Source organism: Gorilla gorilla, chromosome 3 (genome assembly GCF_029281585.2).
Source record: "Gorilla gorilla gorilla isolate KB3781 chromosome 3, NHGRI_mGorGor1-v2.1_pri, whole genome shotgun sequence".
Taxonomy (NCBI): Eukaryota; Metazoa; Chordata; class Mammalia; order Primates; family Hominidae; genus Gorilla; species Gorilla gorilla.
This window is the reverse complement of record NC_073227.2, coordinates 54072152-54087036: the sequence shown is the minus strand read 5'-3', so window position 1 is coordinate 54087036 and position 14885 is coordinate 54072152. Positions and strand designations below refer to the sequence as shown.

Genomic DNA, 14885 nt, shown 5'->3' with positions numbered 1-14885 from the left:
ATAATGAGTTTTCCATATTATCTAACTTTTTAAGTTCTAGGAGTCAATGCATGTTTCCCTAATCTTTTTTCATTGGTTTCTTCATAAAACTCTGCTATACTTAAGTTATGTTTTACTTTTCATGTTATATTCCAAGAGAAAAAACTGGTGTATTTTGCTTTCAGATACCCACAATATTCCAAGAAAGCAGAGCACATTGCTAGCAGTACAAATTTGATAACTTGCATTGTAGAATTAGCCAGTGACTCCGTCAACTTCACGTCATTTTTGCTTATCTATAGGATATATTTTGTCTCCTGAATGGACAAATCAGAAGTCAACTATAATATCCATTGGTACATTTTTAGATAAAGAAAAATGAATGCTTTCTACAATTTTCCTTTCATCAAAGCCATGCATCTTCTCTGGATTTTCCATTTTATCGTTTACTCATCTGTATCTATGTTGGATTATTGCCTTGAAAGTTTTATTTCTGGAAATTTTGAGTGGAGATGTTTAGAATAAAAATAAGTAACATAGAGGCCAGGCAATGTACAATCTCACATCCATTCTCTAATTTCATTCTAAGAATAAATAATTTAGGTACCACTATTATATTATCAAAGGACACAACCAAAACATGGCTACTCTAGGACGGTAGCTAATCAGTTTGGCTGCAGATCATGTACACTCAGCCACAGTTCCAATGGCACACTTACTCAAGAGAGCTGGATTACTCTAGTGTAGACTTTAAACTTATCATGTTATTCAATCATTCATCAACTATTTATTAAGGACTTCCATAATCTAGGCATTGTTCTAGAATAGTTACTATTTTTAATCCATATGTTAAGTCTTTCAAATTTAGCATCAAGCCTAGGTTGCAAACTACTAATTATGGAAAGGTAAAGAACAAAAATTAAATGATAGTATTGAAGTACTAAATGGCAAATAGCAACAGTTAAATTGACATATTATAATTGACTACTTGAGTACCAAAAATATTTTCTTTACTGCCATTCATAATGAAGTTTGATAGTCTCTTTTCTTTGTTCAATTATGTGCTTTATGAGCTCTTTCAGTCCTAAATGACATTTTGAGTGAAAAACCAGGATCAGTAATCAAATCTGACTCCTTGCATGGTTCAGTGTACAGCCATATGGTCTTGCTAATCAGGTAAATCAGAATGTACTTTTATGAGGAATAGGCAACTCTGTTTGTTGTTGTCTCAAATCCTCTATTTAAGGGCTTTCTGGAATCCACATTTTTCTTTGGTTGCAAGATGTTGTAGCATCTTGCCATTAAGCCTGTATTAAATGTTTGTGACTTCACCCCCTCCTTCCGCCTTTCTCTCTCCTTTCCTCTTTGTCTTTCCTTCAATCTCCCCATTTCTTTATTAAAATTCAGAGTAGTTTAAAATCCAGCATTTTCCCTTTAAAAAAAATGTTTAGGGCTATAGTCAGGCTAGGATGCAATACTTTGGCTAGAGAGTTGCTGAAAGGTCAACAATTCTGTTATTAAGCAAAATTAAAATCCTTTTCCTGACATCTTGTTGACTGCTTAACTGAGAATCTCAGAATGTTCAGATTTTTTTTGGTAGAGATAATACTTGAACAAAATAGATTTTTAGCTTCAAAGAACCACCTAAAAATATAAATTGATAAACACCCTTTTTAACTTACTCTCCACATGAAATGGGCCAGCTTGCTTGCTCTCTCTCACTCTTTCTCTCATTCTCTTTCTTTCATTTGTCTTTTATGCTCGCTTTCTATTTTTCCTTCCTTGCTTTTCCTTTCTCCCTTCCCTTTCCTTCCTTCCTTCCTTCTTTCCTGCCTTCCTTTCCTCCCTTTCCTTCCCTTTGCTTCCCTTCCCTTCTCTTTCCTTCCTTCCTTCCTTCCTTCCTTCTTTCCAGTAAGAAGGTTACTTAAACAATTGTAAAGAGTCGGTGCATGGTGGGATATTTTCAACAGATAGAGTAACCATTTAGTACCAGTTGTGACAATGGCCATATGATGCTTCCCTGAAGTATATAGATACCACCACCAACAGCTCTTTTTTCTACCTTGGAAGAACCTTCCTTCCTTCCTCCCTCCCTTCCTTCCTTCCTTCCTTCCTTCTCTATTCCATTATGACCAAATTTTTCTTCCATTTTATTGTACATGTGAATGACATTTTGGATTGTTTCATATGCCCATCCAATATATATTATTACTAATCGGCAAGTATATAATTCAGGTGTATTTGTGCCAACATTTATTTTCAAGAAAGTCTAAGAAGTTAAGTTAAATATGTTGAACTATGGAATCAAGACATTTTATGCAACAGATAAAGCCACTAGTAATAAACCGAAAGGCACTAGTAATAAACTAGCCTTTGCCAATTGAAGAGTAGTTTATGTTGAAACTTGAATATTCGGCCCATAGGCTAGCAGAAATTTCAGAAAACCATGTTGTACCCACTTTAGGGGCCTGCTATAGCCATTTGAGGATTGAACTTACTTATTTTTAGTTTCCTGATTTTATTAAGATGTGAAATTATAGAAATTTATTTATCCAGCTATGGACGAGACATTATGGAGACAAAAAAGAGATAGAATGTGTTCTTTGCTTTCAGGGATGATTACATCCAGTTGTGAAAAAATGCATCGCAAATACAAACATAATAAGATACAATATAAATAATAATCCAAGATAAAGATCAAAATTAAACAAGGAGTCTGTGAGGGAATTAACAATTAGATGAATAATTTCTCATGCTTTTTCAGAAGTAGGGTATTTTTATAACAAATATACACAAGATATTTTATTATTTTTAAATAACAATATTTTTATTTTTTATAGAAACATAAAATGTATTTTTAAAGGAACTGTTCTTGTGGAAACAGACAGGTATCACAAAGCCAGACCTATGTGGCCTATGCCTAGCATCCCAGGCAGTCTTCAGACATCATATTATATGGCCTGTGAAACATTGAACAGGCACACAGTGTTGAAGAGAACCTTGTAGAGAGGAGAGGATTCCTTTCATTTCATGTGTAAATAATTCATTCATAAAACATGTAAACTGATGGAAGTTTGGCAAGGAAAATTCCAGAGAAAGTGTGGCTTCACTGAAGTAATTTTTTGAAGAAAAAGTTGCAGTTTTCAAGATAACAAATTAGAAAGAACACTTAAGATAGAGGGAACTATGTCAGCTGGGCTGAGCCTTACATGTGAGAACAAAAAGTAGACTAGTATACGTCCCAAGCTGTGCTGTCCAATATAATAGCCACTAAGCACATATAGATAGGTTGGATTAAATTAATTAAAATTAAACAAAATATAATATTCAGTATCTTAGTAGCTCTAGTCGCATTTCAAGTGCTCAATAGCCACATGTGACTTATGGCTATCATATTGAAGAGTGTAGATGTAGAACATTGTCATCACAGAAAGTGCTATTGGGTAATGTTTATCTTGAAAGTAGGAAAGAAACATTTTCTCTTAGGAAAGAAAATAACCTATGTTGAGGATAGAAGAGTGTTTTATGGCCAGGTTGTGCAAAATCTTTAAAGTCATGCTAAGAATTTACATTTTGTCTTGTTAGCGCTGGCAAGTTATACACGTTTTTAAGCAGGATGGTATATTTCTATGTATGTTTTCAGAAGATAATTAGAAATAGTATACAGTATATACTTGGATGGCAAAAGAGGCAGGGAGATAAATTTGGAGACTATTGCAGTTGTTCCAGAAGTAATATAATACTAAAAGCTGAAACCAAGATATTAGGATGAAAATAATGCATAGCAAGTTTTTGGGTCCCCCCTGGCACCGCCCCACCCCACAGTCCTCACCCACAGCTCCTTTTCAGCAAAGAGATTTTCATTTCAGTCAGTGCATGCCTATTGAATAAACATTTGTCTACCTCTCAGAGTACTAAAATAATGAAAAGCTGTATCAATCCACAGTTTCACAACTTATAGATTCTTTCTTATAATAGTATTTGGCAAAGCTCCCAGGAAGGATTATGTGATATTGGTGAAATGTGAAATACAGCAAGAAGGTTACTTAAACAATTGTAAAGAGTTGGTGCATGGTGGAATTTTTTCAATAGATAGAGTAACCAGTTAGTACCAGTTGTGACAATGGCCATATGATGCTTCCCTGAAGTGTATAGATACCACCACCAACAGCTCTTTTTTCTACCTTGGCTTCCAAAGAACACTGCTTAATATTTCTATTTCTATTTAAAACATCATAGACTATCACAGCAGAAAGGGACCAGATTAATCATTGAGTAAAGTTTCCATTTAAAAAAATTAATTTTAACAGTAATAGTGGAGCATGGTTGAAACTAATAAACAAATAGAACAATTCATAAATGTACAAATAAAGAAAATTCTCTACCTAGATTTTGTCCAAAATCTCAGAATCAACTACATTGTAGCCATTTCTGATTTTACATTCTTGTAATGATTATTTTCATTGTATTTCTGATTCTTACTGTACCAAATTTCAAGGTATCTATAACTCTTTGGTACAAAAGAAAAAATAGCTCTTCTGTTGTAACTTTCTTATTCTCTTTCTCAGTATTTTAACTTACTATTAATAGTTATTGACCTGGTGTGTTGGCTCACTCCCGTAATCCCAGCACTTTGGGAGGCCAAGGTGGGCAGATCACGGGGTCAGGAGATTGAGTCCATCCTGGCCAACATGGTGAAACCCGTCTCTACAAAAATACAAAAAATTAGTCAGGCACTTGGTTAATTTTAAAACTTTAAATAATATATTTAAATTTCTACTTCTGAATTCATTATTGTGATTAATTCTAGTGCCAATTTTATTATCATTCTTTGCAGATAAAACTTTTTTTCTTTTCTTAAGAAACATTCCATCATCTTGTTTTTTACAGTGTAAAAAAATTCTTAAGGATTCGTACATTTTCTGTGTTTTCACCTCTTTCATTTCCTCATTACTTAATATTCTTATGTTTTATTTTTGAGAATGTTATCAATTCTTCGTTCCAATTTATTTCTATTTTCTCCTTGGAAACTACTGGTAGTTAGATTTTTGACTTCCTAGGTTCAGCATATATTCCAGATTTTCTTTTTATCATATTTTAAGCCATTTTTCCATACTATGAGCAGTTTTTTCAAGATTTCATTTTAAAACTTTTAGCTTATTAAAAATTTACAATAACTTTATGAATTTCAGAGAGGTCTTATTTTCTAACTGTTCTTTGTTCATTTTTCCTTAAGTGGATGTATTACTTCCTCAAGTATTTCTGAGTGGACTAACTAGATTTATGTTCTCATATTTCCTAAAATATTAGAATCAGTAATTCCAGCTGTTCATTTTCACTTTTCTCCTTTGTATTGTTCACTTACCTCAAAACTACTTCATGATTGTTCCCCAGATAGGCCTGGTAAGTTTCATATGTAACTGTCAAGTTTGCAACCATCGGATTTTACTTTCATACGTGTGTTTGTGTGGCATGACATCTGATTCTTTCCAAATATATACATTCTAAATGATAGGATGATGGCACAATACTAGGACATTCCAGTTCCAACATCAAGAGCCCTAACCTTTCTCCTAGGATAGTGAAAGTTTCTTCTCATTTTTTAGAAGTTATAGAGTTTAGAGATGAGTGAATGCCAACCGTCGTCATCTTTACTCTACATGCACAGTAGGTGAACCATAGTTCAAAGGAGTGCAGCTGATCTGGAGGTGGACATTTAGCTAACACCATGCTTTCCATCCTATTCATTACTCCCATTCTTCCTTCCTTATATTGAGTGGAAGAGTAGATTCCACAGTCATGTTTCCATTTACTGAGCCTTTCTGAGATGTGTCTTCTTTTGGTCTGCTTTATCCATTGGCCTATTTCCATCTGTTTTTTGTACTTCAGAAATTGATCAGAAATTCTAAATGTGGATTGGCAGCTCCTCGTCACCAAGATTCACCTCCTGGAATTTTTTTTCTGTTTTTTAAGACAAAGTTTAACTCCATCACCCAGGCTGGAATGCAGTAGTGCAATCACAGCTCACTGCAGCCTCAACCTCCTGAGATCAAGCCATCCTCCCACCTCAGCCTCCCAAATAGCTGGGATTGCAAACACATGCAACTACACCCAGCTAAATTTCTTTTGTTTCCTCTTTTTGTAGATGCAGGGTTTTGCCATGTTGCCCAGGCTGATCTCAAACTCCTGAGCTCAAGAAATCTGCCCACCTTGGCCTCCCAAAGTGCTGGGATTACAGGTGTGAGCCAACGTGCCCAGCCTTCTCCTGTTGATTTTTTAATGTTGATGGTATAATCTACAATTTTTGAACATCCCAACTTAAACAGGATTTTGTGAAGGAGTGGTAAACAGTGCTTAGTTTGGCATTTTCTCGTGCAATATTTTAAACGGGAAATTAATAATATTATATAGTCAGTATTTCATAATAATATAATCATCAAATAATATTTACCATTCATATTACTAATATTTAATAATTTTAGCAGATGGTATAATAATTAGCAGATGGTATAAGTAATAACTATATGTAAATACTGAGTTATTTATAACTTCCCCTTTATTTGATATTAGTATATTTTGGTGCTTAAAATATATTTTATTAGTATATAACTAGACAGAGATATATCCTTAATAGTGAAAATTTGATGAATTTCTCAAAATAGTGAGCTCAGCTATATTCTTAGTAATTTTTGAAATTTTTTAAAAGTGTATTTTAAAAACGATTTTATTTAAGGTAGAATATTCTATTCAATTATGTTGCTACTTTTTAAATTGCTTTAACTGATTTGTTTTTTAATGTTTGCTTTTTTGGGGAAGGCAGGGTCTATACTTGAGAAACTAAAAGATGGGTAGCATAGCTGCACTTCCGATAAATAAGACTTGGAATGTATACATTTTTCTGATTAATTTCTCAGTGGTTTAAAGGTCAGAAATCTGTGTTTCATCAATATTTTATTTTATTGATATTGTGTTAGATTTTTGGCTATTTTTCTCAGCATTTATATGTCCATTTCTGTTTACTTTCATTGTTCACTGATGTGTAGTTTCTTTCAATTCATGAACTTGAGTTTTGAGGGGATAGGGGTGGAGGGAGCAAAAATCTAGACAACTGCCAATTTAAAATGTATTTCCCGTAGAACTCTCCATGATACTCTCACCAGAGAGTTCATTTTTTAAATAAACCCCTTGCTGTTTTTCTTCATTTAGTGCACTAAAAAATGTAATCATTTCTCTCGTGAACAACTAATATCCTCTGAAAAACACACCATATTTCCATGTATGATAATGCCGTTTCATATATGGAATGTGTTTTCTACCACATAATCTTAAAATTGCCTCCTAACAATTTTTTAAAATTAATTTTCATTCTGATTAGCATAAGAGCATATGCTATTCAAGTATCAAGTGACAAGGAAATAGGTACCAATTCGTCTCTCTCCTTTTTTTTTTTACATGATTTTAGTGCTCCATTAAAATTTAGGAATGTAATCAACTATCCCCAAGTTCCATCCTCAAAAGATCTGTCATTAGCATTTAATAAGATACTGCCTCTGCTTTTTGTGATATAGCTAAGCAAGTTTAATCATGAACTTATTTGTGTTTGGGGCATTTCTCCTTATCCTCAAGGTGCACATTTGTCTCTAATATGAATATTGTGACCTGCATGATGCTTTAATCTTTTAAAAATATCACTAAATGTGAATATTTGCTTCCTTTTGCATCTACTGGATTTTTAATATTTGGTGACTTGGAATCTATGTTTCTTTTTGTAACTAAAATGGACATGAATATAGTTCAAGTTGTAAGAAATTTTAAACTTTTGTATACATTTGTAAAAATGTTTTTCATAAAATATTTAATTTTGTTGACCTATTTCAAAATTTAGGATGAAAACATTTAACAAACATTTGCATGGGAAAAGATGTAAGAGCTGGTTAAAACAATTTTTATAAAATTGGCGCTATATTTAGTGTTTAGAGAGTGAAATTGCTGAATACAATAAGTTGTAAGATTCACATCTTAAGATAACCCTCAAAATATGTTGAATTCTGAAAAACGAAGAATTGCTAAAGTTGAAATACTCATATTTTACTTGCCAGCTTATTAAAGGAGTCATTAACTTTTTTCCAGTAACATTTTTATGTGGTCTAGGACTTTGTTGTTGTTGCTATTATTATTGTTTGTATGTTTATCTTAGCATGAATTTTATAATCAATTGTGATATAGGCCTCATCAGGAATAAACAGTAACAATTACGACAATAATGATGTTACCTACTGGCAGGTGATTACTTGCTATGTTTCAAGTATTTTGCGTAGTGTTTTATATCCATCATCCCATTTAATAATCAAGCAAACCTACAATGTTTTTATTGCCATTTTAGTACAGAAGAAAACATAGAAGCCAAAGAATAATACTTTCACTTTTTAATTATTTAAGTATTATTCAAAATCAAGTATTATAAAAACTTAATTTAACATGTTCCGAATAAAGCTGTTAATAATAGTAGCTATTATTACTGAGCATGATGGAGCATTGATCATTTTACATAAGCCATTGAAATTTACTTATCATAACTATCACAGAAATTAGGTGCAAATATAATTCCAGCTATGAAGACAGCTACATTGGTAGAATGAGCAGAATTTGAACACCAATTGTTCCCAAGTCTGAGCTTTTAATTCCTACACATCCTCTTTCCCAAATATGGTGCCTTGTGCTTACCCATCACAAACACCATAACTTTTTTTGTCAATTCATATCTTCACAAACCTTTTGCATTATCAAAATGTCTTCTTTGCTATTTATTCTCATTTTTATTAAAGTCGATAAATAATATATAATAGCAAAAAAAGATGTGTATAGCACTGTTAATGTTTTAATATAAAATAGAATATACGGTTCATTTTATTTTAGAATTAGATCCATGGTAAATGATATTTTGGTGGGTCAACTTTCTAAATGTATAAAAATATATTTTATTTTTCAGGGGTATTTCATTTCTGCTTAATAGAATGTAACAAATGTTCTATTACAAAGCAAATTATAATATAAAACATGTTATAATTGAAAATACTGGATTTTTTGAAATCAAGATTATTTTCATTACCTATCAGTCTCCTAGAGTTTGCGTTAAAGGAGCAAATTGATCTTTCCTTGTGCTACTTTTTTGATGTCAAAAATTCATTTATTATTGTGCTCAGATGACTTCTGGTCTCCATCCTGGATCCACTCTGATTCCAATGAATAATATTTCTGTGCCGCAAGAAGATGATTATGGGTATCAGTGTTTGGAGGGCAAAGATTGTGCCAGCTTCTTCTGTTGCTTTGAAGACTGCAGAACAGGATCTTGGAGGGAAGGAAGGATACACATACGCATTGCCAAAATTGACTCTTATTCTAGAATATTTTTCCCAACCGCTTTTGCCCTGTTCAACTTGGTTTATTGGGTTGGCTATCTTTACTTATAAAATCTACTTCATAAGCAAAAATCAAAAGAAGTCTGACTAAATTCAATAGAATCTTTTGTACTTCAGTAACTTGAAGTTTAAATTTAAAATGCAGAGAAACCAGTGGTTAAAATGTGAATAGTATTGTAACTATTTTAAGGCCTTCAGAAGTAAATAAAGTAGCAGCTTTCAGGCTAATTTACGTGAAACTGATTAGTTGCAAAATCCAGTAGGTTAAAATACTCACATATTTTTACTTAAATTTTCTTTAATTTACTTATATGTTATTATAATTTTGAATTTTTAAGTTCTATGATTCATGTTTTAAAGATGGAATAATTTTAATACATATTTTGTTTAAATATAATCTATAATTATTTTGTAATGTAAGACTAATTACTAATATTTATGTAGCAACTTTTGTGCCAGAAAAAAGACTGTTAATTTGTTTTTTCTTGCTTTTCATTTGATTGCCCTGCTTGAAATACAGTTAGCTGATAACATAAAGCCATAGTTTTCTTGGATTTTCTTCCAAGATACTGTATTCCCAAGAAGAAATTGATTTATTTTTAAACTATCAGTTACTGAAGACTTATGAAAAGGTCAATTTTTACCTGTCTTTTAATCCAGTCCATTTTCTGACACAAAATTAAACAGAACGCCAGTTGCATTTACTTTGGTGATTTGCAAACTTGGAATGAAGCCACCAGTCATTTTTAAGAATGCAAGATGAAAAAATCAGGTAAAATCTAACCATTTTATTCTCTGCTTCATAGCATTTATAATGTATGATGAGATTAACACTGAAATATTAAAATCTGCAAATGCACATTAATGCAAATTAAATGCAGAGAGAAATGATTATTTTTTTCTTTATGTTTTATGAAAGTGTTGCAGTCCCTAAAATAAAAATATTGAGGAACATTGCTTGTATTTACTCATGTGGTTAAAAAATTATTACCTGGCAAACTGAGTTGCAGGTCATATTGAGGACAAAATCTTAAATATGTGCTATTAGCATTGTTTTTAGACTAGTAATAAGCAGAAAACAGTTTTAGGCCTGCTTTACATATTGCCTCTTCCAGCTACAAAGTTTTGGACCCTGTCAGTTTTGCAATTACATTATACATTATTATAATATTCTTTTTTTTTTCTAGAAACTGGGGGGCAGCCTCAAAATCAGCTTAAAGAGGGAGTTTTGTTAGAGGCATCTTTAATGAACATGAATGTGAGTGCTCTCTAAATTCTTAGCATCTCACTGGATGTAAAATCTATCAGTTAACACTTTTAAAAACGTCTCCTTTGTTAAGAATAGAGTTAAATTTAGGCTTCAATCATTATAATCCTGTAAGTAGCTTGACATATCAATTGTTTATAAGATTCATCACATAAATTTCTGGAGAACCACCAGGTTTAGCTCGGAAATAACCTTTAAAGATTGTTTCTGTTGCCAAGACCAATGACCATGATGAAGAGTTTTATGATCACAGCCTATCTTACTTAAGGTTTGAGAGGAAACCTGTCACCTCTGCAATTGTTACTCTAGTTTTTAATGTTATAATTCCGCTACATGGTTAGTGAATGTCTGGCATGATTATACACATGTATTGGAAATATCTAGTTTTTTAAATTTTTAATTAATTTATTTATAGTTTACTGTGTGTTCCCAGCTAACTCTATTTTTTTTCACTTGCTCATAAACTTCTGGAAAAAAATAAGCATGAATCAAATGGTAATGCCCAATATCCACCGACACTGCTTTTCTTGAATGAACAGTCAAACTAAACTTTGGCCATCTATGTATTCATTTACAGATTATTCATACATTCATTTTAATAACATTGAGTACTGATGGATGTTTTGAAAGTGAGCATTCATTTAAGGATAAATAAAAAATAAAGTAGTCATAAAGAATAAAATGCTTTACTAAAATATTGTATGGCTATTTTCATGTTTGAAGCTATAGCTTACTATCATGAGACAGTTTTGATTTTGGGACTCTTTCAAGTGTATCTGAGCATGACTGTATTTTAAAATACTTAAAAGTGCTTGATATAAATAGCTTTTCCTTCTGAACCACGTTCTATGTAAAAGAAAAAAAAATAGCTTTGATTTTCTCACTGGTGTTTCATTAACTTGGTTTTAAATGTTGACAATATTTACAAGTGGAAATAAAATTTGTAAATATATGAAAGATGCCTTTCCTTGTATATACCATCAAGCAAGCACTTTGTTTTCAAAGCAAGTGGTACTTTGATCAGTTTTATTTAAATGTGTGATCAGAAAGAATGGTGTACAAATCTTATTATTTCTAAAAATAAGAATAAAAAGGTAAAACTACATTTAGACTTCTTTCTCAAGAAATCAAATACAGCTTTTTTCAAAGCTGATTCAGTTCATTTCCTGTTCCTCTCTTCCAAGTATAAGTTTCACCACCTTGAGAAATAATTTTTTAAAAAAATCTTCCTCTTTCTTTGGGGAGTTATATAATAATTTATTGAATTTATTGGAACTTGATTTTCCTGGATGCTTTCAATGTTTTTAATGCTAACATAGACCCCAAAATTAGATATAAAGAATTGGGAAGGATACCTGGAGCACAAGGAATAGGATCATTTGTAAAAATGTTTGTTTATATAGACCTATCCTCTAAATATGTGACCAGGATCTAGAAATTCTGAGAGGGGAAAATGTGATTTTGGATTTGCAATGACAGGGTAATATTTTATTTATTTTTGAATTCCATGGACAAAATTAGGCTCACTTAAATTAATTTTTGTAAACCCAAGTAAGTTCTAAAAAAAAGTAAAAAATACGTAGAATACTTGAGAATTTAGCAGGGACAGGGAAAAATTTCCCAGTAAGTCTGAAGTCTTGATATAAGTGGGAATTAGATAACTCATTGGAGGCATTTTATTTTAAGTTAAAGACAGATTTCTTTAATAAGTTTTTAAAATTGATCAACTTTAAATTAAGCACAGTAAATGTGTATAAATATGAAGGCAATCATAAGGATTTTTTCATTTGTGTTTCCATATTCTGGCATTAGTATATCATCATAAAATAGACAATGTTTTTGTCTCAAGAACAAGAATAAAATTGAAATCTGCGTTCATGCCAATTCAACATAAAAAAGAATAGGCTACAGTTCTCTCACACCAAGGGCCCCATAGTTATAAATGTGAAATTATATTCCAGGTCAAAATTTGTGAAAAATACACAAAACACTTTGATTTTACAAGAGAGGAGCTTTAAATAAGATGATTTTAGTAGATAGAAATAAATAACCAGTATTTAAGTAAATGTATAACAAATGAATAAATACATACATAATATTTTCAAAGTTCTATACCAGTGCCTATTTTTACTCTTACAAAATTTCCTGTAAAAAAATACTACATTTGAAATTATTTCATTGGTTTTAGAACTGGCATTGAAGGTACCCAGTAGACTCTTAAGGCTTTACTGCTTGTCTCACTAGAAACATTTATTTCTGACCTACCAAGTTTTCTTCACATCATCAAATTTATTCAGCTTCTCAGTGCTATACCATATGATGGCAAGACATACTTGGTATTTACATTTTTGTTGGTCATTCTTTATTGCTTCTTACTGCTAGGGAGGTCTTGCCAGGCTTCTATACAGTTACAAAAACCATTACCAAATCTTTATCAAGGACTTTCCAAATGGAGTTTTCAAATACTATTGACCACATTGCTCTAGTTAATGTAAGGTCAGCTCTGACTTTTTGTGTTTGCATTTCGGAAGTGAGGTAACCTAATTCAAATATATATGCAGCACTTTCTGTGTACAAAGTACTGTTCTAAATACAAAAGGGAATATAAAGATGACTTTCAAGGAACATGCAATGTAGTCAGAAAGATGAGAGGATTAGTTATACAATTTAAGGAAGGGAGAATAACTTTGGGAAGGTTTTGTGGAGGATATGTGTTTAGAGATGCGAGTTGGGGATTCAACAGGTGAGAGGGAGAGAGATCACAATTTCCAACTGGGTAAGCAGCTTGAAAAAAGAAACAGAAGCCTGGGCACAAATGAAAATTCCATATTAATTGGAAGTTAAGATTCATATAGAGACAATGAAAGGTTAGGTTAGAACAATAAACTGAGAAGTACGAATGTGGACTTCAGGAGGCTAGGGGAAATTACGAAGTCATAAAAAGTTCACAGAGATACTTGAGTACAAAAGACACATTATTAAAATTTCTGCAGAAGTTTCATCTTATTTGTGTGTGACGGTTTGGAATATAACAAGCCAGTTAGGAGTGTAGGCTTATAGTGGCTAATATGAGGATGAAATCCGTACTCTTGTGACACAAGTCTTCAGTGGAGATGGGGGATGATAGCCCCAAATAGAAAGAAAAGTGGCAGACATTAAGCTTTGACTAATAGACAACATAACTGAGAGTCATGTTGTGTTGGGTGGAAGGGATCCTGTAGTAGATACTTGTTTGCATGTAGATGGGTACAAAGACACCATAAGGAAATTCTGAATGTAATACAAAGGCTTATTTTTCCTGTTGATTTATCTTTTTCACACATAAAAGATGAAGAAAAACATAATCTGAAATGTAAATCCTAAAGTGATCTGTCTAGATTCTTATTTTTTGAAAAATGTTCCTCACTAAAAGCATTTTCTATTCAAATAACCATTTCCAGTTTTCTAACTGAGACATACATACATATATATATGTATAAAATTATATATATATTTAGACAAAGAGAATAAGAGAATTGCGGGTAGAAATAGTCTACTGTGTGTAGACAAATCCAGAAAGTTGATTTCTGTTCCTCAAACAATTTCTGAAATATTTATGTCAGAATAAATAAAAGAATTGCTATTGTTGGACAATGAAACATACCTGGACCCTTTGAGTGTGTGAATAGTAAAGGCTGTGATAACTGAAATGCAGCTAAGCAAAAAGGGCTAATTAGTAGACTTTTGAGACATGATTTACCTAAATGGAAATAGTTTGGTTTTCAGTCCTTCACTGTAATAACAATTATTTGCATCTATTAAGTGTATGTAGTCACTTTGTATAATAAAGTTTTATGGCTTGTGATTATAATGGCTTCTGTTATTCTGCTACTGCCTCATTGTTTTGAGGAACATTTGTAATTTTGTGGCAAAGGTGTCTCAATTTTTCAGGGTTCTTTACTCTCATGATCCTTAGAACAAAAAAAATACCAGTAACTTGTTATAAATAGTCACATTCTCTTAAATTGTGTCTTTCTTGATAGTTTTCATACAGATATATCCCTTCACTGTTTCAGAGTATGTGATCATAGCTTCAGTATTGAAGTTCACTTCTGATCCTTGTAATTTCACATTAGTTTTTCAATTAAGAGCCTTAAAAAGTTTCTTCTTGACTGAGACTTTTGAAAATGAGTTTAACTTGAAAAGCTTAGGTAAAGATAATTGAAGCTTATGCATGATTT

General features: G+C 32.0%; 1 protein-coding gene across 2 annotated transcripts in view; it reads left to right on the top strand.

The window, feature by feature from the left end:
- GABRG1 (gamma-aminobutyric acid type A receptor subunit gamma1) overlaps nucleotides 1–14669 on the top strand; it is an 85255-nt gene extending 70586 nt beyond the window's left edge. The window contains exon 9 of one of the 2 annotated variants that reach the window (XM_019024943.4): nucleotides 9183–14669. In XM_019024943.4, the coding sequence (XP_018880488.2) occupies nucleotides 9183–9449 (267 nt within the window). In that variant the 3' untranslated portion in view covers nucleotides 9450–14669. Of the gene's footprint in view, nucleotides 1–6124; nucleotides 6306–9182 lie in introns of those variants that run through there. The other variant, XM_055384452.2, reaches the window with a different exon arrangement.
- Nucleotides 14670–14885: the final 216 nt, after the last annotated feature.